This window comes from Mixophyes fleayi, chromosome 4 (assembly GCF_038048845.1).
Source record: "Mixophyes fleayi isolate aMixFle1 chromosome 4, aMixFle1.hap1, whole genome shotgun sequence".
Taxonomy (NCBI): Eukaryota; Metazoa; Chordata; class Amphibia; order Anura; family Limnodynastidae; genus Mixophyes; species Mixophyes fleayi.
Genome location: NC_134405.1, coordinates 209726084 through 209752383, shown reverse-complemented (window position 1 = coordinate 209752383; position 26300 = coordinate 209726084). Strand labels below are relative to the sequence as shown.

Sequence of the window (26300 nt, the reverse complement as noted above, 5' to 3'; positions counted from 1 at the left end):
AGGTCTGAGCGACCCATCATTTTTCGTAACAAGAAAGAATCCAGCACCAGAGGGAGAAGTGTATCAATGGATAAAACCGCATTCAAGGTTTTCGGAAATGTAGGCCACCATAGTCTGAGACTCAGGTAAAGCTAATGGGAACACTCTACCCCTGGAAATCCTTTTACCAGGGATAAGGTCGATGGGGCAATCACAAGGACGATGAGGCGGTAGAGATTCTGCAGCATTCTTGCTGAAGACGTCCAAGAAATCTAAATAAGATTTAGGGAGAATGGGTTGAGCAGTAGAGTTGAGACAAGAGATCGAAGTCCTGGCAGGAAGTACCGGAGACACACATCGATGCTTGCATTTGGAACCCTAGGAGATAACCTGGGCATGGTGCCAGTCGAATTGGGGTGAATGTGACCTAAGCCAGGGTAGTCCCAGAATTACCGTATTAATGGACTGTGGAAGAATTAGGAAACTTATCCATTCAGAGTGGAGAACTTCTACCGACAACCGTACTGGACTGGTAATGCGATCGATGGAGCCGTTGGTGACTCCGTTACCATCTATCGCAGTCTAAACCAAGGGATGTGGCAACGGGTGGAGAGCTTGGAGGCCAACTCGGTGGACATGAAGTTCCTATCTGATCCAGAGTCCACGAAGGCTACTGGGGGCAGTCCGGTGCAAGAAGGACGACAGGCATAAGGAATTCAGCATCTTTAGTGGAGTAGGGAGTAGTGGATCTGGATCCTAGGACGAACCCCCTAACATTGACTAGGACGGGGCGTTTCCCGGTCTCTTGGAACAAGAAGAGAGGAGGTGACCAGACTCACCACAATAAAGACAAGGGTGGTTTCTGATGCGTCTGTCTCGTTCCTCCTGGAAGAGAAGGAACCGGCCTATCTGCATTAGTTCTTCTGATGAAGCTACGGGAGGCTGAAATTATGAAGCCAGACTAGGAAAGGTTCGATGAGAGCGGTCCCTCTCCTGGTTACGTTCTCTGTGGCGTATATCCACCTGGATACATAGAGAGATTAAATCATCCAGGTTGGGTGGAAGATCACGTGAAGCCAGGACCTCTTTGATGCGTTTGTTTAAGTCTTGCCAAAAGGTAGCTATAAGTGCTTCATTATTCCAACGCAGTTCAGAAGCAAGAGTCCGAAACTGTACTGCATATTGGCCAGCAGTTAGGGAACCTTCATGAAGCGCCAGCAGTCCTGAAGCAAGTGATGAAAAACGGCCTGGCTCATCAAATACCTTCCAAAATTTCTCAATGAAACGAGCGGAATTCTGGAGCAAAGCATCGTCCCTCTCCCAGAGAGAGAAAAGCCCAGGCTAGAGCTTGGCCAATGAGTCGGGAAATTATGTATGCCACCTTGGAGCGTTCGGAGATTAAATACTCAAGAGCCAATTCAAATTGGATGGTGCATTGGTTGAGAAAGCCCGGCACTTTTTGGGGTCACCTGATAAGAGGGATGATTAACAACGGTCAGAGACGCTGCCCGCCGATCGGTGGGCTAGACGTCCCGTTGCCTAGCAACGGGGCGCGACAGGGATCGCGTCTGACAATTCTTATTAAAAAGAGCACTTGCTCTGCTGGAAAGTCCATGTCTTGCTTTTTTCTCCTGCTTCTTTGGAGCTCTCTTGGTTGGGACAAGAGGGACACCTCCTTTCCTTACAACTAGACCACATCTTGGTTTTACCTGGATGTTGGATAATTTGTGAGGGAACACCATCTGGAGTGACTTAAACCAGACTTGTAGAAGTCAAAAACTGTCCACAAACTCAACAGAGCTAAATACGTTATGGAGTCTGTTCCAGGGCTCCCTGCTGCTACAGCAAAACATGTGTGGGAGAATGTGGCCTCTAACAGGCTGACTAATAGACATAAAGATATTGCATGGATGACTATCCAGGGGGGTATGACTCTCAGGACATTCATGCACTCCCGTAACCTGTGCAGATATGTTCCCTGCCCCTTTTGTATCACCAGAAGGGAAACAGCACAGCATATTTTTTGGGACTGCCCCACTGCACATGCACTGTTGGATGTCTTGGAACATGAACTTAAGGACAGTGTGCCCAGGACATACCATTTGATATTTTATTATATCCTGGGACCCACACTATTGGGCAATCCAGTATGTCTGGCACATTATTAACTGTTTTAAGGATGTTATATGGTTTGCCAGGAATCGCCTTATCTTGAAAAGAGAGAAGATGACTATCCGGGACTGTCGCAGGCTGATCCACAGCCTAAGAGACTATAACAACACTGAAAGTCCTGAGGAAGAAGAAGATGATTGATTGTTGCCTCCCTCTTCTCCTTCTCCCTCAATGTGCCTGTTAATTTGTTAAAACTTTGGGCTTGTTTCTCCCCATCCCTTACCCCCTCCATCTTATTCCCCCATCACTGTTTGACGTCTTGGTTTTTGTGTCTGTCCTCAATAAAGCTTCAGCCTGTGATCTCCCTCTCCTACCTTCCCCTCACATCCATTACATATTTGAGTCTGTTATTTAATTTAAGTTTGCATGGTTAGTGCAGTACTTGATGTATAGTGTGGGATGTCATATATTGTCATATCTTGTACTTTATGTCTTGTATTGTGCTAAAAAGTATGAATGATTATGTTTCAAGGTGTACTGTGTACACTTGAATGTAATGTATTGTATGTTTTTTGTGCCATTGTACAACTAAAGATACTTTTTCAATCAAAAATGTAACTGTCCATTTCAGGACTTCCTGAGCTAATAAACATCAACTGCTTAAGGAACCTGCTTTGACGCCTACTCACCTGCTGTAATTCCTGTGACCACAGATTAGACCAATCTAATCCGTTATCTGGCTGTTCTGAGGTTGGGACCCGCATTCCAGTACCAACGCTCTGCTTGCTAACCTGCAGTTCTGCCCAGTGTCAGAGCCCAGGGGAAACCATTCACAGCTACCCTGATCTAAAGGCAAGGTCACGGGTACCAGGCCAGGTGTACCAGCAAGGGGGTACACTAGCAGAGTTACCCAAAAGGACGCGGTTTTAAGTGCCGGTAGGGAGCCTAGTGGTAGCAGTAGGCTCCTCCTGTGTCCCTCCTACTGTAGCAGGAGGGACGCATTTGGGATAAAGAAAGAGGATGATGGCAAGGCAAGCCCAATCGGTCCCCAGCAACACAACATTGCACTGGTGCTGCTGCGACCATTGCACTGGTGGCAGCAGCACCCCCCTTATTTGCCATTACCATGTACAGAGCTGAATGTGTCTAAATGGGTAGGTTTGTGATGATAAAAAAGCCAATTGTTCAGAGCAATTAAAACAAGGAAATGCACTTTAATATACCATACAGGACAAAGAACTGCAAGGTATACGGAACTATGGCGCTAGTGCTTATTAGATGGGTTAGTGGAATGTTAGGTTAGTGAAGACCATTCACTAATTCATCAATTCCTCACTATGACACACCTAGTAATATGTAATACAATTGTTAGGCTGGCGTGTCTTGTCATAAACTTACAGAACCGGTGGTAGAGGTCTTTGCCTATAGCAGCCGCCTTTCCCATAGAGCTTGATGTGCTAACATGTACTCGGATGCCCCAGGTCTTAACTCTAATGTGATGTAAGTTTATGAGCAACACCACAGAGGATGGGAAGGTTGAGGAAATCCAGACGGTAGTGGTTAATCAGAAATGTTGTTTAAAGATGCGCTACCATTTAATGTAAAATTTTAGTGACGTCTCCCCACAGCCAGAGCCCTGAGACAAAATAGTTACATGTAGCAGAGTTCTTCTCACATGTAGGGCCTGATTCATGAAAGAAAGCAAAGCAAAAAAAAAAAGCAGTAACTTTGCACCTGAGCAAAACCATGTTGCATTGGAGCGGAAGGTAAATTTAAAATGTGGGGACAGATTTATAGTTAGGCTAGATCAACTTTACATTTCAGTGTAAAAATAATAAAAAATAAAGTTATCAGGTATTTGTGTGCTACATGAAATAAACAGCCACTATTTAACTTATGTTCAAAATAAGGGCCTGATTCATTAAAGATCTGAAATGAAGAGGTATCTTATTTCAGTCTCCTGGACAAAACCATGTTACAATGCAAGGGGTGCAAACTAGTTTTCTGTTTTGCACATAAATTAAATACGGACTGTTTTTTCATGTAGCACACAAATATTAACTTTAAATTTCAGTGTACAAATAAGCTATCAAGTATTAGTGTGCTACATGAAAAAACAGTCAGTATTTAACTTATGTGCAAATCAGAAAACTAGTTTGCACCCCTTGTATTGTAACATGGTTTTGTCCAGGAGACTGAAATAAGATACCTCTTCATTTAAGATCCTTAATGAATCAGGCCCTAAAACATTAAATTGCACCCCTTGCATTGAAACAATTTACTCTTTTTTGCCTTACTTTCCTTAGTAAATTAAGCCCATAATATTTTTCTCTCAGTCCCAGCTAAAACCCAGAGCTGCAGGGGGGAATTAGCAGGAAGACAAATCAGAAGCAGCAATGCCAAAATTGACACAGTCCCTGGAAGAAACGGCATGGAACAAACCCCAGGGATCCCGCTAGGGGCAGTGCACATTAGCAACATTTTACAGTAGGTGGTAGTGGAGCTTTATGTTCTGCAAAAGCCTCAATTCCATCAACTGATGCCAGCCATATCAATTAATGGCAACTGCAGAGTTCACAACTGCCCATGCATGGTTAATCAACTAAATTTATCCTCTGAAGAAAGAATCTGAGAAGGTCAAATGAGTCACAAATCATGTCTACTTATTTAAATGTCCACTTAAATTTATATATAGCTCTTAAATCGTTTGTTAAATGCTGAGCAAAGAGAGACAGCAGCGGAAGGGAAAGTACATCTGATAATGTGAAAAAAAACAACAATGTATGTGTGACCTATAGAGCAAGGTGTTGAATTACAAGCCACTCTTTACCTCTCATCACTACAATAATTCAAGCGACTGGGCATTGCATTTTATGTTGTAAACTCATCCATCTCAACATGACGTGGAACCATTTATAAAGCCATTTTGCAAATGCATTATTTTGCAATAATGTTAATGTCAGGACATTTTCAGTTCTAGCTACAAGGTAAAGGGGGCAGAGCTTTGTCGAAAAGAGACCCATGGTGCAGCAGATTTGGAAGATTAAGTCACCTGCATTGGAGATGCTAGAGCTATTACAGCACAAGCTATGCCAGAGGAAATATAGGGCACATATCCCCCATATTTTCTCTGCTGTGCAGACTTTGCATGGTTTAACCAGCCATTACTTGATAAGTGCTAACAGGGCGTTGATATATAACGCTTTTTGGCTTATTTAAAAAAATCTATAAAAATATGAATGCTACTATAAATGCAAAAATACTCGAAGTTGCTATGTACATTCTGCAACATAAAAGTAGGTCCCTATTAAAGGGTGACAATAATAGTTATATGTATGGTGGCTACAGCATCAGATCAAAACAGAGGAAGACAACAGTTTATAAATATGATTATTAAACATAATTTAATCAATAATCAAAGTATACCTGGTGATTTTCCTGCACGTTACCTAATCCCTTTTCAAATGTATGACATGAACACAGCAATACTCATAGCATGGATTATGAATGTACATAGAGTCAACATATTCCACAGCATTTTTGTATAGGTTTTGTCTGTCTCTATGGTCATCTGAACTGTAACTCCAGCAAAAGATGTCACAGAAGGAGAATATGTAGTGTCTGCCTGTGCTTCATCTCTAAAGAAACCTTTGTGAGCACCATCTCTCCAGTGATGTTACCCTGTATAAAAACACCCATGACAGTGGGAGTATCGAGTCGCCATTCCTAATGGGACTAGGATTGGGGCATCATTGATGGGTGCATATAAATAAGTGTATTGAACTGGCCATATACAGGGAGATACAATCAGTCAATTGGTCATGTGTAATCCTGGAACTAATTGCGTCACTGGATCAATATTCTGATTGAGCATAATGAAAAATGTAAGTTCTGATGATCAAATCTAGGACATCTGGCCATCTAGTCAGCCATTCAGGCTTATTTCAAGGTGCTAGAGCTACATAATCGGACCTTTAGTGTATATGGTTAAGTCAGGAATAGAGTTGGTCATTTGGAGATCAGGGCAAACAACCAGATTGATACATGTGTGGTCACAATTAGTCATATGTGCACAACGCAAGCCAGGTCTGGAAAAAACAAAAAAACAAAAAGAAAGACTTCTTCTATGCGCTCCCTATGGACTGCTGACGAAGTACCAGAAAACCTATATAAATATCAGAAACAATCAAAAAAATACACCAATAGGCGCAAACCCACACTAATAGACAAAGTGTATGTTATTATATCAAAAAGTCATCAAATTCTTTTGTGACGGAAAGATCGCAAAACTGGTGGAGATGTATTGATAAAAACCAGATGGATTAGGAGACACCAAAGTTATTGATGGTTCTTGTAGGGTACCGATATTTCAATACTCATTCACAATTCTGTTGGACTTCCACATACATTGGTCTGGAAAACCCCCCTAAGGGATTAAGATTAAATTCTTACCCTGGTTGGCTTCTGAGTCCTCACTTAGAGTATCTTGACTGCTGCTGCGAGAAACTGTAGGTATAATGGACAACGAGGTTGGGCAGGATAAAGATGCTGATAAATCCATTTGTGTAAGAAAGGAACAAGATACTGGAGTTGCTGGAACATCAGGATTGTGCTGGGATTGTTCATATGGATGATAAGACTCTTTGTGAATATATGGAGGTTTCCAGTGTGATATTCCTATTGAAACTGGACCTTTAACTTCAAAACCTATAAAACACCAAACAAAACAATGCTGAACACATAATATACATTTTCAACATTCCTGTAATTCCTTCTATTTCAGTTACATACTATGTTAAGTTTATATCATTAAAATAAATATTCCACAGTGTGGATGGTCATATATGTTATAATAAACAAATTAGGTTTGTTATACATACTTGCTTTCACCCATTCAATTTTTCAATACAATAGATTAAGGGAATACTATAAACACTGTCATTTGTATTATAATAATGTAAGGACATATTGAATTAGCCGTCATGTTCCTCTGAACATTGCAGCTGCGCACATTTGCAAATACTACGGTACCTCAACATTGTGGAAATCTCCTCGCGCCGCTGTGTGGGGGCAAAGAGAAATTTGCGATGTCATATTCCTGCGTAGTGGCTTCGCCACCGCTCCGGAGGCGCTCCGCGCTAATTCAGTACACCCCATAGTGTCAAATTTAGACCATAAGATTTCCGAAGTAATTTCGAATACTATTCTGGTAGATTATCATTACTAGATGCACAATATTTCTTACCTATGGTGATCTGACTGACACAGCTGTAATAGCTTGTCCCACTGGAGAGATTATTATAGCTTCCACTGTTAGGATCTGTGTCTGAAAAATATGAAAAATATCGTCAGAAACTAAATGGATAAAAAAAAGAAAGTGATTCTGCCATTTCCCCATCTCTAGAGTGTTGTTTATTGTACAATAAAACATTACAAGAAAATCTCGCCTGCAGTATATGCCCAGCCATGACTAAACACAATGTCACGGGCACTAGGAGTCTTTACCCAGGGATCACCAGATGGTAGGCTTACCAGAGCAATGTAGATGGTAATCGAATACTCTGGTAGCTAGGTGATCACGGAACATGAAATGATGGCCGATGAGATGCTCAGGAAAGTCTATGACTAGCAACACTGGTAATAATGAGGTAATAATACACAAGGAACTGTATGGACAAGGACACGTGAAGATAGTCAGTGGTCTGCGATAGCAAGTTGTACCACTGCTATAGGGAGGAGGAATGTCCAACAGAAACAAGGAGGTGATGAGAGTCAGCGGTCTGCGGGTAGCAAGTTGTACCGCTGTCTGAGTGAAGGAATGGAATCCAAGTGGAGGTATCCGGGTAGTCAGTGGTCTGCGGCAGCAAGTTGTACCACTGCTATGTGAGAGGATGATGGAACAGGTGATACCGGAAACAAGGATCAGTGGTCTGACATCAGCAAGTTGTACCACTGAATATATATGTGAGGAGGTGCACAGGGGAAGACTGCAACACAGGATATACACAGGCACCTTATACACGATCCACAGTAATATGCACAATATAGATATACATATAGATATAAATGACTGAGCAGGTCTGCAATCTAGAAAGTCTCTTGAAGTAGTCCAGCACAATTATAACACAGTCAATGATGGCAATAGACTCAGCGGATAGCAGACTCCAGAGAGAACCAAACACAGTCCAGCAAGATATGCAATACACAGCACAGTCAATGAGAAGTATGCATACCGTGGTTCAGCAGTAGCAGTCAGATGGAATAGCAGCGGTACCTGAGCGGCGGGAGGCCGCCTGGATAGGAAGTCCCTGGATAGATGAAGCAGCGGTCTAGCAGGTGCAGCGCACAGGTGAGTAGACCAACAGGGACACGAATTCACAGGAGTCAGCAACACGTGGAACTGGACTCATAGGAGACCCGGGAGAATGGAGATGATCCAGCAGAGGGTAGTAGATGAGATACAAATCAAATGCTGACAGGAGGGTAGAGACCAGTGGAACACGTGAAGGCGTGGAGAGTGGATCAGCAGGAGATGGAGGATAGCGCTGACCACAGCAGCAGGACTCAGCGGCACACGGAGGTAACCAGTAGCAACCACAGGAACCAACAGCGATGGGAAACAGGAGTGCAGCGCAGGGCAGGAGCTGTTGATCACGAAGTGTAGCAGATGGTAATGAAAGCGGCAGGCTCGAGGAAGTCACAGCAAAGATGAGATGAGACTGTAGTGCACGGAGGCAGCGGATAGTAATCAGCTGGCAGTCACGATGTTGAACACAGGCGAGTTGAAAGCAGGAGACTGTAGTGCACGGAGGCAGCGGATAGTATTCAGCTGGCAGTCACGATGATGAACACAGGCGAGCTGCAAGCAGGAGACTGTAGTGCACGGAGGCAGCGGATAGTAATCAGCTGGCAGTCACGATGTTGAACACAGGCGAGTTGCCAGCAGGAGACTGTAGTGCACGGAGGCAGCGGATAGGAATCAGCAAACAGACTTGATGAGAAGCAGGTGAGTGAAGTAAAAGCTGGAGTGCACGGAGGCAGCGGATAGCAATGAGCAAACAGTCACATAGATGTAAAATAACGTAGAAGTGGTTTAGAAGACTGTAGTGCACGGAGGCAGCGGATAGGAATCAGCAAACAGTCATGATGATACAGTTGATGGTAGAAGTGGTATGGAACCACAGTAGTAGAAGTGGTTTGGAAACCACAGGGATCAGCAGCGCTGAATACACGAGTAATACAGGAACACCTTCAGAGACTCATGAGGAATGAGACTCCAAGATCAGGCAACGTGGTGTTGACCACAGGTGCTTAATATAGGGAGTGTTGCCTGATCTGCCAATTGAGTTAAAGGGGTATACACTGAAGTATAGAAAAGGGCTGCGCATGCGCAGACCCTCAGGATGGTGGACGGCCACGGTTCCTAAATGTCCGGGAAGAGGCACTCACGGTCCGGTGAGTGACAGTACCCCCCCTTTTAAAGGTGGGCACAGAACGCCTGGAACCGGGCTTGTCCGGATTTTTGGAGTAAAACTTCTTCAAAAGGGCAGGAGCATTAAGATCTTCAGCTTTGATCCAAGAGCGCTCCTCAGGACCAAAGCCCTTCCAATGAACGAGGAAGTGGAGGACTCCTCGCGAAATTTTTGCATCTAGTACCTCGGTAATCTCAAAATCCTCCTCCTGATGAACTTGAACTGGCTGCGGAGCTGAGGGAGGAGTTGAGAAACGGTTGATAATAAGAGGTTTGAGCAAGGATACATGGAAGGCATTAGAAATCCGAAGACTCTTAGGAAGAAGGAGTTTCACACATACTGGATTGATAACTTGAATGATCCTATATGGACCAATAAAACGAGGGGCGAATTTCATGGATGGAACCTTCAAACGAATATTTTTTGTGGATAACCAGACACGATCTCCAATTTTTAGTGGTGGAATAGCCCGCCTCTTCTTATCAGCGAAAGATTTATATTTGACAGATGTCTTCTTTAAACAGGTTCTGACCTGAGACCAGATATTTTTAAAAGTCTGACAAACAGTTTCCACCGCAGGAACTTGGGTGGGCGGGAGGGCAGGAAATTCCGGAAAAGACGGATGGTGACCGTAGACCACAAAAAATGGAGTTTTGGATGATGACTCATGGTACATGTTGTTATGGGCGAACTCAGCCCAAGGGAGTAACTCTACCCAGTTGTCTTGATTGGCTGATGAAAATATCCTTATAAAAGTCTCAAGATCTTGATTGACACGTTCGGTTTGTCCATTGGATTGCGGATGGTAAGAAGATGAGAGTGCTAATCGTATGCCCAAGGTTTTACAAAGGGCTCGCCAGAATCTGGACACGAATTGTACTCCTCTATCAGACACAATCTCAGATGGACATCCATGGATACGGAAGATCTCTTTAATGAAATGTTCAGCCAGAATAGACGAGGAAGGCAAACCAGACAGAGGGATGAAATGAGCCATCTTCGAAAATCTGTCCACTACCACCCAAATAGTGTTATGGTTCTTACTAGGTGGTAAGTCAGTAACGAAATCCATACTAATATGGGTCCATGGTTTGGACGGAATGGGTAGTGGTCGCAGCAACCCTGCTGGGGTTCTGCGAGAGGATTTGAATTGCGAACATAATTCACAGGAAGCAATGAACTCTTTGACGTCTCTCCTCATTGAAGGCCACCAGTAACTTCGAGAGAGGATCTCAAAAGTCTTGTGTTCACCGGCGTGTCCAGAAAAGCGAGAGGCATGGAACCACGAAAGGATTTTCCTCCTTAGTATAGGAGGCACAAGGGTCTTCCCAAATGGTAGCGTTCTGGTGGATGAAGCAGCCAGTGAGATACATTTGGGGTCTAGAATGGTATGGTTGGAAACCTCTTCTATATCAGAGGACGTAACAAAGGCTCTAGATAAGGCATCAGCTTTTTTGTTTTTGGCAGCTGGTTTGAAGGTAATTATTAATTCAAAACGGGAAAAGAAAAGAGACCATCTTGCTTGACGAGGGTTCAAGCATTGGGCAGACTGGAGATATGACAAGTTCTTATGATCCGTGAAGATCGTCACCGGATGGCGAGCTCCCTCCAACAAGTATCTCCATTCCTCTAGTGCGACTTTGATAGCCAGTAATTCCTTGTCCCCGATGGTATAATTTTTCTCTGCGGGTAGGAGACCCCGAGAATAGAAGGCACAAGGGTGGAATTTTTGCTGTTCCGAGCGTTGGGAGAGAATAGCTCCTAAGCCCACATTAGAGGCATCTACTTCTAGGAAGAAGGGGAGTGTCACCTCAGGCTGTCGAAGGATTGGAGCCGAAGAGAAGGACTCTTTTAATGTTTGAAAGGCTTGAATAGCCTCAGTTGACCATTGCTTAGGATTAGCCCCTTTTCGAGTCAGGGCCACAATAGGAGATGCAATGGAAGAAAAGTCTTGAATGAAGCGTCTATAGTAATTGGCAAAACCTAAAAAACGCTGGATCGCACGAAGAGTAGTTGGCTGGGGCCAATGTAGTACAGCATTTACTTTGTCAGGATCCATCTTCAGGCCAACTCCGGAAACTATATACCCCAAGAATGGAATCTGGGGTAATTCGAATGAACATTTTTCTAATTTGCAGAACAATGAATTTTTCCGTAGCCTGGAGAGGACTTCTGCCACATGTTGGTGGTGAGAGGGCAGGTCCTGTGAAAAAATCAATATGTCGTCCAGGTAGACGACGACACATACATATAATAAGTCCCGAAAAATCTCATTGATGAAGCCCTGAAAAACAGCGGGGGCATTACATAGCCCGAAAGGCATTACCAGATATTCGTAATGCCCGTCTCTGGTGTTAAACGCTGTCTTCCATTCGTCACCGGAACGAATTCTGATTAAATTGTAGGCACCACGAAGATCCAACTTAGTCAAAATACGGGCTCCCTTGATGCGGTCAAATAGCTCAGTGATCAACGGAATGGGATACCGATTCTTGATAGTAATGGCATTGAGTCCACGAAAATCTATACAAGGGCGTAATGATCCATCCTTCTTTTTGACAAAGAAGAACCCAGCTCTAGCGGGCGAGGTGGAAGGTCGAATGAACCCACGCTGGAGGTTCTCCCGTATATATTCAGATGTAGCTTGAGTTTCAGGTAACGAGAGTGGATAGACCCGGCCCCTGGGAGGAGTCTTGCCAGGAAGAAGGTCAATCGGACAATCCCAAGAACGATGAGGAGGAAGACGTTCAGACTGAGCTTTATCAAAAACATCGGTAAATGAAGCATATTGAGGAGGGAGTCCTGGTGAAATAGCTGAGATGGAAGCTTGCTGTACCTTGAGAGGAATGACTTGGGAAAGGCAATGATGGTGACATTCAGACCCCCAAGACGTGACTTGAGGGGTGCGCCAGTCAATCTGGGGAGAGTGACACTGAAGCCATGGAAGGCCTAGGACAATCGGACTTGTCGTAACAGGAAGAATTAAAAACGATATCTCTTCATGATGCAGAGCACCAATCTGAAGGGTTACTGGAGACGTACTCTGGGTGATGAGACCGTTGATGAGACGTGATCCATCGATAGCCGTCACAGTAATGGGAGTTTTTAAGGTAATCACTGGTAGAGACCATTGATTTACTAACGATTTGGAAATAAAATTTCCTGCTGCTCCGGAATCAATCAAGGCCTGTGACTCAAAGGTTTTGGTAGCAAAGGAAATAGTCACATCAAAAGCGCAGACTTTAGATTTCATAGACGATGGAGAGGACTCCAGGGACCCTAACTTCACCTCTCCAGAACTAGTTAGGGCCTGGCATTTCCCGATCTCTTAGGGCAGGAGCTGAGAACATGAGTGGAATCAGCACAATAGATACAGAGTCTATTCTTGACTCTTCGTTTCCTCTCCTCAGAAGATAACTTGGAACGTCCTATCTCCATGGGAATCACAGCGGGTGACACTGGACGAAATTGAGGGTTAGAGCGAAGAGGTGCTTTAGCAGAAGTCGTTTTCTCAGCCTCTCTTTCACGAAATCTCATATCAACACGATGGCATAGAGAGATCAAATCTTCAAGTGACGAAGGAAGCTCTTGGGTAGTCAGTGCATCTTTAATTTTATCGGAAAGCCCCTGCCAGAAGGCGGCAACTAGGGCTTCAGTGTTCCACTGAAGTTCAGAGGCTAAGATCCTAAATTGAATGACGTACTGGCCTACAGTATGAGATCCTTGTCGCAGACGGAGGATGCTGGAAGCAGCGGAGGTCACACGACCTGGTTCATCGAACACACTTCGGAATGTAGAAATGAATTTGGCACTATCTTGTAATATTGGATCGTTCCTCTCCCACAGAGGGGAGGCCCAAGCCAGGGCTTGTCCTGAAAACAAAGAGATAAGATAGGCCACTCTGGAACGATGGGTAGAAAAATTTTGAGGTTGGAGCTCAAAATGGACTGAACATTGGTTAAGGAAACCCCTACAAGTTTTGGGGTCTCCATCGTACTTTGACGGAGTAGGCAGGTGAAGCGTGGAAGCTGTAGACACCTGGGATGGCAATAGGGAAACGGAGGAAAGCACAGGAGCTTCAGTAGTAGCTGTCACAGTCTGTCCAGATGTTCCTTGGGAGGTTAATGACTGATAACACTGAAGTAGCAGCTGTTGGCGGGCATCCTGTTGCTCCACACGGCTAACCAGATGTTGCAGCATCTCTTTGGCGGTAGGTTCCACATCTGGGTCTGTCATGGCCTGATCTTACTGTCACGGGCACTAGGAGTCTTTACCCAGGGATCACCAGATGGTAGGCTTACCAGAGCAATGTAGATGGTAATCGAATACTCTGGTAGCTAGGTGATCACGGAACATGAAATGATGGCCGATGAGATGCTCAGGAAAGTCTATGACTAGCAACACTGGTAATAATGAGGTAATAATACACAAGGAACTGTATGGACAAGGACACGTGAAGATAGTCAGTGGTCTGCGATAGCAAGTTGTACCACTGCTATAGGGAGGAGGAATGTCCAACAGAAACAAGGAGGTGATGAGAGTCAGCGGTCTGCGGGTAGCAAGTTGTACCGCTGTCTGAGTGAAGGAATGGAATCCAAGTGGAGGTATCCGGGTAGTCAGTGGTCTGCGGCAGCAAGTTGTACCACTGCTATGTGAGAGGATGATGGAACAGGTGATACCGGAAACAAGGATCAGTGGTCTGACATCAGCAAGTTGTACCACTGAATATATATGTGAGGAGGTGCACAGGGGAAGACTGCAACACAGGATATACACAGGCACCTTATACACGATCCACAGTAATATGCACAATATAGATATACATATAGATATAAATGACTGAGCAGGTCTGCAATCTAGAAAGTCTCTTGAAGTAGTCCAGCACAATTATAACACAGTCAATGATGGCAATAGACTCAGCGGATAGCAGACTCCAGAGAGAACCAAACACAGTCCAGCAAGATATGCAATACACAGCACAGTCAATGAGAAGTATGCATACCGTGGTTCAGCAGTAGCAGTCAGATGGAATAGCAGCGGTACCTGAGCGGCGGGAGGCCGCCTGGATAGGAAGTCCCTGGATAGATGAAGCAGCGGTCTAGCAGGTGCAGCGCACAGGTGAGTAGACCAACAGGGACACGAATTCACAGGAGTCAGCAACACGTGGAACTGGACTCATAGGAGACCCGGGAGAATGGAGATGATCCAGCAGAGGGTAGTAGATGAGATACAAATCAAATGCTGACAGGAGGGTAGAGACCAGTGGAACACGTGAAGGCGTGGAGAGTGGATCAGCAGGAGATGGAGGATAGCGCTGACCACAGCAGCAGGACTCAGCGGCACACGGAGGTAACCAGTAGCAACCACAGGAACCAACAGCGATGGGAAACAGGAGTGCAGCGCAGGGCAGGAGCTGTTGATCACGAAGTGTAGCAGATGGTAATGAAAGCGGCAGGCTCGAGGAAGTCACAGCAAAGATGAGATGAGACTGTAGTGCACGGAGGCAGCGGATAGTAATCAGCTGGCAGTCACGATGTTGAACACAGGCGAGTTGAAAGCAGGAGACTGTAGTGCACGGAGGCAGCGGATAGTATTCAGCTGGCAGTCACGATGATGAACACAGGCGAGCTGCAAGCAGGAGACTGTAGTGCACGGAGGCAGCGGATAGTAATCAGCTGGCAGTCACGATGTTGAACACAGGCGAGTTGCCAGCAGGAGACTGTAGTGCACGGAGGCAGCGGATAGGAATCAGCAAACAGACTTGATGAGAAGCAGGTGAGTGAAGTAAAAGCTGGAGTGCACGGAGGCAGCGGATAGCAATGAGCAAACAGTCACATAGATGTAAAATAACGTAGAAGTGGTTTAGAAGACTGTAGTGCACGGAGGCAGCGGATAGGAATCAGCAAACAGTCATGATGATACAGTTGATGGTAGAAGTGGTATGGAACCACAGTAGTAGAAGTGGTTTGGAAACCACAGGGATCAGCAGCGCTGAATACACGAGTAATACAGGAACACCTTCAGAGACTCATGAGGAATGAGACTCCAAGATCAGGCAACGTGGTGTTGACCACAGGTGCTTAATATAGGGAGTGTTGCCTGATCTGCCAATTGAGTTAAAGGGGTATACACTGAAGTATAGAAAAGGGCTGCGCATGCGCAGACCCTCAGGATGGTGGACGGCCACGGTTCCTAAATGTCCGGGAAGAGGCACTCACGGTCCGGTGAGTGACACACAAGTTAATATTTATTTTATTTAAACACATATAGAAACATATAAAACTGTCACAAACAAATTATATAGAATGACATAAAATGTAAGGTAAAGATGATTCTGCCCAAATGAGTTTACAATCTATAAGAGAGGGGAAACAATGAATGCATAAGGTAATGAAATAACAATTGTAGTTGCTGGTGGGCAAAATACATGGCTCTTATCAGACAACAGCATTAACCGCTGTCAATAATAAAGCAGTCCATTGGTGACTGGCATCAGAGCCGTAACTAGGCATGTGCGGGCGGTGCCGTCGCCCAGGGTGCAAGCCCAAGGGGGCGCAGCAGCCGCCCGCTACCTGGCATTGTATTAGTCTTTTACTTTCCCGTAGTGGAACGCATGTGGGTTCCACCCACAGGAAGTTCGGCATTTGGAACGCAAAATTGCGTAAATTAGGGAGTAAATATATCAAGCTGCAAGTTTGTGGTTGTTTTGAAAGTGGAAATGTTGCCTTTAGCAACCGATAAGATTCTAGCTTTCATCTTGTAGAATGTACTAAATAAATGATAACTAGAATATGATTGGTTGCTATAGGAAACATCTCCACTTTTCCACAAACCGCCCAGAAACTCGCAGCTTGATAAATTTACTCCTAGGAGTAATTTACTACTGTGTTAAAACTATAATGTATCAAGTTTTCTTTAGAAAGGAACATAATATAATCAAAACTGAAAACAAACATTTTCTGTGTTTTCACTGGAATAAATGATAAATAATTTAATGTTATCACTGTGTGCTTCCTACTTCAGTCTCTGTATGAGGAGCAGAGGAGAGGAACTCTTAAGGTGCAAAATATGAAAAGAACCCCCTCCATCCCTTCTCCTGTGTCCCAGAAAAGTCCACCATTACCAGCAAGTGCCATGCAATGTCTACACTTTCCAGCAGGGCAAATGTAGAAAGAACAGCTGTATCAAGAAAGGAGAAGGAGTAGTGGGCAAGTGGGTGGCAGCAAGGTGGCATTCTGTTAGGCTCATTCGGAACAAAACATAAAGACCACTCTATGGGGGTAAGAAAGTGCATGTTATGATGTGAAAACACAATGGGCCTGAGTCATTAAGGAGAACAAGGCCAAAGAAGGAGTAAATTTGATCCTGGAATAACCATGTTACAATGCAAGGGGTGCAAATTAGTTTATTATTTTGCATCATCATCAGTTATTTATATTGCGCCACTAGTTCCGCAGCGCTGTACAGAGAACTCATTCACATCAGTCCCTGCCCCATTGGAGCTTACAGTCTAAATTCCCTAACACACACACACACACACACAGACAGGGAGGGAGAGAGAGACTATTTTGATATCAGCCAATTACCTACTAGTATGTTTTTGGAGTGTGGGAGGAAACCGGAGCACCCGGAGGAAACCCACGCAAACACAGGGAGAATATACAAACTCCACACAGATAAGGCCATGGTCGGGAATCGAACTCATGACCCCATGGTCGAGAATCGAACTCATGACCCCAGTGCTGTGAGGCAGAAGTGCTAACCACTAGGCCCCGGTGCTGCCCCTGTTCTTTTAAGAATACAAGGTTAGCAGTCCGGTGTTCACAGGACATCGCTATATAGATGCATGTAAGGAAATTAGTGTCTGCTGCTTTCATGTGGCACACAAGTACTTAATAACTTTATTTTTACACTGAAATGTAAAGTTGATCTTGGACATGCCCTACCCCAACTATAAATTTGTCCCCACATTTTAAGTTTCCCTCCCGCTCCAATCAACATGGTTTTCTCAAGGTGCAAAGTTAGTCCTTTTTGTTTGCTTTGCTCTCCTTAATGACTGAAGCCCAATATGTCTTATTAGGTCTTGGGGATCAGCTCAGGTGGCATAAGAGCAGAAAACACCACCAGTGTTCATGACATATATACCACACAGATCACATTTAGGGGTGCAAAAGTGCAAGTATGATGTAACAAATAGTAAATAGACGTTTGCATTAATTATTCTAACTGGTGTCGGTCCGATCAAAGGTAATTTCTGATCTTAGTAAGTCATATTCAGTGATATCAGAACCATTGTAAAGAAGGATGTGAACAGGCCTTACCCTAGTACATTGGCAGGAGGACCCCAATTAGAGATGGCTGCACTTTAGACTTTGTGCTCTCTCTCACACATAATCTTCTAAGTGTGGGGAACAGCCGATACAGTTGAACACAATAAAGTAATGTGTTTCCTCTCTCTCAAGTACAGATAAATGTGTTTATTTGCAGAATCTAATCCGCTGCCTAATGCTTTCCTGTAATAGCCACATATCAAATTATCAGTGAATTGGCACTGACGGTTTTATGCACTTTTGTTCTATTGTGATTACATCCAATACAATATTAATGCTGCCTGAACTATTCAAGAGCTATAAATATAGAGTTTGCACTGTATATATATATATATATATATATATATATAGTACACACACAGTTGACAGATATACTGTTTATGCTGCAGCACATCTGTAGCTAAGTCTCCATTAGCTAGTTAAGCATTCTATAACGAATGGCTATTTAGAGATGTCCCCAGTGATCCAATTGCTTGCTTATCTGTAACTGTATACACACAGCCCAGGCTTTAGAGACAATTAAAGCAAATCTACATTACTTTCCCTTTAACAGTGCAGGAGAACAACACAGAATTCAGAAACATTTGACAAGAACAGGGAATCAAACAAACAATTAATGACCAAAGAGAGCTTCAATGTGCTTTTGAGCATCAAGGGTTGAATGGTTGATGACACTACACTACTATTCACCAACCAGTAAATCAAATGAGTCACCTTAATAAAGATAAATACCGTGTTCATTTAATCAATGCTGTATAAGAACTGTCACTGTCACCTGTCTTTGCTGGTCTCCAATAGCTCACAGTATAATGATCTCACTGTGGATGTATCAAAGTTTTAAAGTTCAATATTCTAAAACTGTTACAGACACAAAAGTAAAAAGGTTCACCTAAGTACTTTTAGACACAATATAATAGAATGAGCCAACAATAAGTAAAGTCATTTAACTGTGGCACAATGGTTAGCATTGCTGTCTCATAACACTGGAGTCATGGGTTCGATTCCAATCAGACATTATCTGTGTGGAATTTGTATGCTCTGCCTGTGATTGCCTGGGTTTCCTCCCACACAGTCCAAAAACATACTAATCAGTTAATTGGCTTCTGACAAGAAAAATGAACCCTTACTTGTGTGTGTGTAAGGAATTTAGACTGTAAGTTCCAATGGGGCAGGGAAGTATAGGAATGATTACATAACAGCAGCTGATCGCACCCTAGGTGGCTGTCTTACTCTTTGCAGCAATGTAAAGTTCTTTGTGTCCTTTTGAAAGAAAAGCACTATATAAATAAATAATAATAATTATTATTATTTTTAACTGTATAGAACAAACAGGAGAGACACAATCTGATATAAAGTAATGCACATGTCATAACATTTTGCTATTTGGCAGTGGTACATATTTAAGAATTTTAGGGGAAAATTCAATTGGCTGTGTTACTGTAAAAAGTAACGCGACCTGCGCACTATTACCGATATTATGGTAATAGTGCGCATAATTACCATTATTACGGTAATTTCAATGCTGGCTTTTTGCTCACGGCTTCCTGAGCCTCGAGCAGAAATCTGTGCTACAATTACCGTATTAGCAGTAATAGACTTAGCGCGGCGTTGTTTTGGAGGGAACTGAATTTCCCCCTTATGATGCAATTGAAATGATGGCTGAAAAATTAAAGTGAAAAATAAAAGATTATATAAAGATCTTAGGAACTCCCCAGAACCACACTTGAACACTCTGCGGGAAATGTATTGTATGCATCTATCTATAGTTGTAAGAATATAATGTTTAAACATGTATTTACATAAAAAGAAACCCACCACAGTTGTTCTGCATGTGACGAGTCCAGGAAGTGTATAACTACCTTCTGCACTCACAAGTGCAGGGAACGGGAGAAAACAGAGCCAAGGCCCCCCAGAGTATCTCCGGACAGGGTTCTGAGAATCCCGTAGGAGTCAGATGTAATAGAAAGGTCTGTGGTTTTGTGGCTGCTGCATTTGGATCCACGGGGTGGGGATTGGAGAGCAGCAGCACAGGAGACAATGTGGTAGACAGATCACATTAATGATTAAATATTCCAGCCCAGACTTAGTGGTGCCAAGGGAAAATTGGTCTGAGAGTGTGAACAGGGTGGGTGAACATACCCTCTGCTACTGAGTAAAATGTAAAGTAAATGGTCATAATAGTTAAAAGATCATTTGGTACAGAGGGGTGGTTTACATAGCATGTTACTCCATACTTGCCATCTCTCCCGGAATGTCCGGGAAACTCCCGCATTTTGCGAGAGTCTCCCGGACTCCAGAGTGAGTGTGGCAATCTCCCGAATTCTGCCCACTTCACTAGGAAGTGCCCCACTTCCTAGTGAAGTGGGCAGAATTAGATCCCAAACGCCGTGATTCCCGATGAATCGCGGCGTTTGGCCCCGCCCCCCTGTCAAATGATGCAATTTTGGCCGCCCCGCCCCCTCACGCCCACCTCCACTGGCTGGCTCCAGGAAGAGAGCTGAAGAAAGTAGGTAAGTATATGTTACTCATGTTGTGTAAAACTGTTTAGGCTGAAAATGTATATATGTGTATTAATTACCTTCAATTGGTGTTGTGTATAACAGATCATATAACAGTTATTGAGCAATAAATATTTTCACTGCTTAGATCCTGCTTTGACCTTGTGGCCAGCAGATTAGTGTATACTCTATTCCATCTCCCAGATGTCCTGTGTTTAGCACAACTTCCTGCCTCAGCAGTCTGCCTGATACCCAGCAGTCCTGATCCAAAGTAAACAGTTAGCAGGAATTAATCACTAGCAAAGGGGTGCTGCAGCTGCTCTACGTACTACCCTGAAGCAGAAGCATTTCCAGAGTCTGGTGGTGTCAGCAATTGCCTCCTACAAGTAGGGGCACCAAGTAGGAGCACAGATGACACTTGTAATTAGAGATGCTCAGGCTCGATTCCCCGAGCTCGGTACTTTCGCACGCCCTCGGAATTGAAAATGAGGCTAAACACATTGTTACGTCGTCGAATCTCGGGAGTTTTAGATTCTGTAAGTACCGGCCTCCACGGCGATCCAGCACCATTTCACAGAGGGACACAGAAGGGGTAGCACAGTTCTTGGCAGTCTCTAGTGCAGTTGGGCAGCGTCATAGGTAGAAAAGAAAGAGGAGGGGTAGCAGTGTTCTTCAAAGGCTCCAGTGACATTCAGGAGAGCTTCATTGCTAATTGTCATTGCTGCAATAGAAATAATAGGTCTGGCAGACTTGGTCTTCTAAATCTGCAATCACATTGTACTGTGTTATATAGGTAACACAGAAAGAGGAGCGCTCCATTGCTCCATTGCCAATTGTCATTGCTGAAATAGAAATAATAGGGATGGCACTCTTGCTCTTCTAAATCTGCAGTCATATTGTACTGTGTTATATAGGTAACACACAAAGAGGAGAGGTCCATTGCTCCATTGCTAATTGTCATTGCTGAAATACAAATAATAGGGCTGGCAGTGTTGTTCTTAATCTGCAGTCAAATTGTACTGTGTTATCAAAATGGATTCACAGCAGTACACAGACCAGGAGCACCAAGCAGCTGCTAGCACCAGTCATGATGATAGTAATCCCTCTACGTCATCTGCTAAAGCCTACGTTAAAGTGCATAGTGTTTTTAAGTCAGGGAAAAACAATTATAAAAAAAAACACCTTTTACCTTGGTCAAGAAAAAAAGACCAGTAATCCGGGCAAAGTTATCTGCAGAAAAAAATAAAATTGCCAACATGCCATTCTACACACACAGTGGCAAGGAAAGAATGAGGCCTTCTCCTTTCTCTATGAATGCTAGTTCTGCAACTGTCACTGAGGCATCTTCTTGTAAGGTCAGTCATGAACAAGCAAGACCTTGCCATTTGGGCTCCAAAAGTGGTGTACAAATACTTTTACATGTAAAAGCCGAGCTGGAAGAAAACAGTAAGGCATTAGCGGAAAATGTATGTTCAGATTCAGAATGACACAAATCCCTGAGGAAAGTCTATCCACGAGTGCTATGTGTAATCGTGACCATTCTGATAGTGTACCCATAAAGAAGGCATCTTTCAGCATTTCTGCAGATGTGTGCATGAACAGCCGGTGATACACAAATTGAGGATGCCACTTTGAAATTGCAACAGGATGAGGAGAATATTTGTCTAGCTGACGAGGGCGCTAATGAGGATGTTGATGAGGATGATGTTGTTTGTGTAAGTCCTGCACCAGTGGAAGCAGTTCTTGCACATGATAAGAAGAAGGCCATTGTCATGCCTGGGCATAAGACCAAAAAATCCACCTCTTATGTGTGGAATTATTTTTATCCAAATCCTGACAACAAGTTGTTTAGCCCATTGTAACGTTTGTATAGCCACAGTAATGAAAGCATGGATGTCTAAATAGACGTGTATATGTATTACCTTCCAATTTTCTGCTGCTTCATCGCTATTGCACAAAGTGTTTGTAATCTGCATCAACATTACCTAACTATATTATACTTTTTTGGGAATTAGGGCTTATTCGAAGCTCAGTGATGAACTTGCTTTTTGCTGTGAATTACAATGGCTCTTTTTAGTGCATTGTCTGGCACCCTGGATTGGTCTGGGTCTGATAAAAGCACGTATCCCTGGGGGGTGGGTCAGCGCTTGTCGCCATGTATTAGCTGTAAATTACCACAGTTACCTAAGGAACAGGTGGAGCGATCAAATGAACCATAACTGATTTCATGATCCAAGGACAATTCCATCTTGCACCACTTTTGTTTTCTGCCACTGCTGTGTGCCAATGTTTCCAAGATGTGCTATGAACTGCTGTGTGTTTGAGTCATTTCTCTGTCTCTTAGCATCCAGCCAGGTTGCTGTAGTCTTTGTTTAAAAGTGTATGAAAATAATATTGTGACCTGTGAGATGGTCAAAATTGATTGCAAATGAGTTGAAATTAGTGTTATTGGGGTTAATAATAATGGAGGGGGAGAAAAAAGCAAAATTACGTGATTTTATAAAAAAGAAAACAAAAAAGGGATCCATAACCAAAACACGCAGGGGCGGTTTTTGCCAAAATGAAAACCAGAACCAAAACACGAAGTTAATTCAGATCCAAAACCAAAACCAGAACACGGGGGTCAGGGAACATCTCTGCTTCTAATCGGTGAGTGGTTGGTTTGGCCAGTAGGAGTGGTCTGCGACAGAAAGTTACTGATTCCATACATACTAGCAACCAGACAGGGTGGCAGAGTAAGACCAGCCTTTCACAGACGTATTCAGCCAAATAGTCAATTTATTGACCCCAGCAGTTCAGGAGAACTTACCCTCAACAACTCTGCATGAGATCCTCTCCTACATTGACAACAGGGAGAAATGAAGTATGCTGTGTTCAGTTCTAACACAGACCGATTGCACTGAGCCGTGGCTCTGTCCAGTCAGTGCTTGTGTTAGAAACTAGTATGTGCTGTTTGGATTTCAAATTAACCGGGTTATTAATAGGGACAGAAGATCCAGGCCAGCACTTGTAGAAGCTAGTCCTCCTGAACTTTGGTCACTCCTGGCATGGGAAATCTACAATTCTGTTTTTTCGAGAAGGGGTTTTAATCCTTTAAGATAAATATGTGATCATTGATCATGGAGCATTTTTCCTGTTAACAGCAGTCTTTCTGACTGTACACCCAACAGGGGAGGGCTGTCAAATTTTAGCCCGGGCAAGACGTGACTCAGCAGCTTATTAGGAACATTTTAAAGGAAAAAAAATGCAGGTGGCCCAGTGATCCAGCCATGGTAGTTGACTATGAGACTGGCCCAGGGGGCATATGCCCCCCTGCCCCCCAGCCCAGCCTGTCCCCGACACCCACTGATTGGGACAGAAAGGAGCATTTCACGTGCTAAAAAGCATGAGAACAAAGCATAATAGTTTGCAGTAAGACAAAAAACAAGGTTATGTATTGCGTTGTGATTCGGCAACCCTGAGTCACATTGTTACTGAGTATTTCAGTTCAAATTAATTCTGCAAACAATAAATCCAAATTAACATTAGCTTTGTTGCTAGATAAATTAAACAGAAATGTTAATATATTTTACATATTTTAATCATTAGCATCTGAACAATAACCATTGTCTTAGATGGACGGAGCCATTATCTTCTGTTTCATGTTCTTGTATGTTATTTGTTTGTATTAAGAACCCATCAGTACACAGTGCTACTTAATACTTTGGCACTTTATAAATAAAGGTTTAAATTATACTAATAATGCCTATGTAAAATTACAATTTATAACGTGTTTTTCACAAGCAGAAATATTACTGTTTACCATTCATTTACAATGTGCGGTACTGGACTTATTTTTGACCCAATGTAAATATAGGGTAGCACAATAAGGGCGCTCTAGGCTCCAATGCACGGCCCAATACATGGATCTGGGCTGTCAGTGACATGTTGGTCACCCAACTGCAGCTGCACAATAGAGCATTATGCAGGTTATAAAGGCAACAGGTACCTCCGTATGCCAGGATGATCTCATAGGAATGAGAGATCATAGGATAGAACTCAATATTTAAAGACTTATTTTTCATTAAGTCTTATAGTTGATACATCAGCTCCAGTTTGAACAAGTAAACAATTTATACAAACAATGCAATAGGATTATGGTGTATATTTGGGTCCACTAGGTAACACACTTGTGCAAAAGAAATATACTTTTCTTTATTAAACATTAAAAAGGTTATAAAAAGCGCCACTGCACTTATAATCATTATATCTTTCAAGTCTTCTCCATTTTTGTATTGCAATTAAAGAGAGAATTGTGAATACATTTTATGCTATGTGTCTGGGGGTACAATAACTGCATGGACTTCATGTAAGCAGTATCTTTCCTAATTGTCCTAAAAAACATTAAAAATATATATTTATTTGAAAGTGTTACCTTTGTGCACACAAAACAGTTAGGCAGGCAACAAATTCTTTCCTATTGCTGTAAAAAGATGATTAAACCCTTTACACACAATGTATACAAAGTATCCCACTAGGACACTGAGGAAAGAAATGTCAACCCACATAAAAAATGAAAAGGGCAAAGCTACACAAGAAACAAACATTTTATAAGCATATAAAATTTATTTTAATCCCCTAGCACAGAGGTACTTTGGATAAGGTCGTGTTTAGTGCAGTTTTCTACTTAAACTACCATCATTATCACTTGCTTCTCTATAGAATTGTTACCTAGGATTTTAAAAATGGCATGTTGTATGCAAATATTGTGTATGCAGCACAAAGTACAGTGGTATATAACTTTAATACACTGTACAATATTATTAGCACTGCAGGTTTACCTAGATGAGATACTAAAAACAATCTATCCTGGAATTGACCTAAAAAAACACTCACTGTGGAAATGAAAGAGTTACAGAATACGTTATGAGAAAATCTTCCTGCCGCGGAGGGTTAATAAGAGTGGAATGAAATGACATATACCGTATCCAGTGAGAGGAGAACCCCTGCCTCTGCTGTAGGCTCTCGCTGGGCTGGCTGGCATGGACACAGCTGTCTCTGGACGGGAGGAGTTGGAATTAATATCCCCGGCATCACCCAATGTATCCTTTGTATCGATGGACTTGTAGTGTCTGAGCTCCAGAGCCCCTCCACCAAACTCATGCAGAGGGCTGCATATAGCACTCAGAGTTCTCCTGTGCGAGCCCTGCATGACTGACACATGCTGCCTGACCTACTGGAAGGCTCCGATGACAGGTCCCCTATGGCCCGGGACTTCTTGATCTGCTTTAGAAGTGATCTTCCAGTCCACAGAAACCTTCTATGTTTAACCGGTCTCCTTCACTCATCATGTGTTGTTCCAGGACCCTCTTCCAGGACAAAAGCCCTCAGCAGCGGATCAGGTTTCTCTTACTAATCCAGAGTAATGTTACAGGATTCCCTCTGCAATCCACAATCCGTCTACAGGTTCAGAAACCCCTCACATACCACTTCGTCCCATTCTACATTTAAGGTTCCCTCAAAAACGCCTGGCGGAGAGGAATGATTCCTTCTTTGATCCAGATTCCTGGTGTGAAGCAATAATTAGAGACTAATCCATCAGTTCTCTCTGTTTCCAGCTGGCGTGCGCTGTCCGGAGTGGGTATTGCATGAAAGGGTGGTGTTTATTTCACGTGGCTGAGGTGTTCTTCTTTAACAATCTTTCTGCGGGAAGGGGTTTCACTACTAACTACCACTAATAAAAAAGATGCAATTTTTGATTGGATTTGGAGGTGGTTAAAATAATGAATATAAAGTTGCTTTTTTAAAAAAAAAAAATTACAGGTTACTTTTTCAGAATCAAAATGAAATATATAAAATTGAAGATCACTTTATCTTACCTGTAATATTTCTTGTTACACAGGTACTTGTGCCTCTCACATATCTTTAAT

At 43.1% G+C, this 26300-nt stretch overlaps 1 protein-coding gene across 1 annotated transcript; it reads right to left on the bottom strand.

The window, feature by feature from the left end:
• Nucleotides 1-63: 63 nt before the first annotated feature.
• LOC142150790 (uncharacterized) lies at nucleotides 64-25927 on the bottom strand. Its single transcript, XM_075205976.1, has 4 exons — nucleotides 25354-25927; nucleotides 7337-7417; nucleotides 6544-6798; nucleotides 64-251 (listed from the first exon to the last, which is right to left on the bottom strand). Exons 1-4 carry the CDS (start codon nucleotides 25580-25582, stop codon nucleotides 64-66), a joined length of 753 nt encoding a protein of 250 aa, XP_075062077.1. The 5' UTR covers nucleotides 25583-25927.
• Between the last annotated feature and the right edge of the window lie 373 nt (nucleotides 25928-26300).

Excerpts from the sequence above, each read along its gene's own strand:
- LOC142150790 (XM_075205976.1), bottom strand. The coding sequence starts at position 25,582 with ATGCAGGGCTCGCACAGGAGAACTCTGAGTGCTATATGCAGCCCTCTG. Across the intron at positions 6,799-7,336 it reads TGTCAGTCAGATCACCATAG|GTTTTGAAGTTAAAGGTCCA; the intron begins GTAAGAAATATT and ends GGTGTTTTATAG. Across the intron at positions 252-6,543 it reads GGACTCAGAAGCCAACCAGG|ATTTCTTGGACGTCTTCAGC; the intron begins GTAAGAATTTAA and ends AATCTTATTTAG.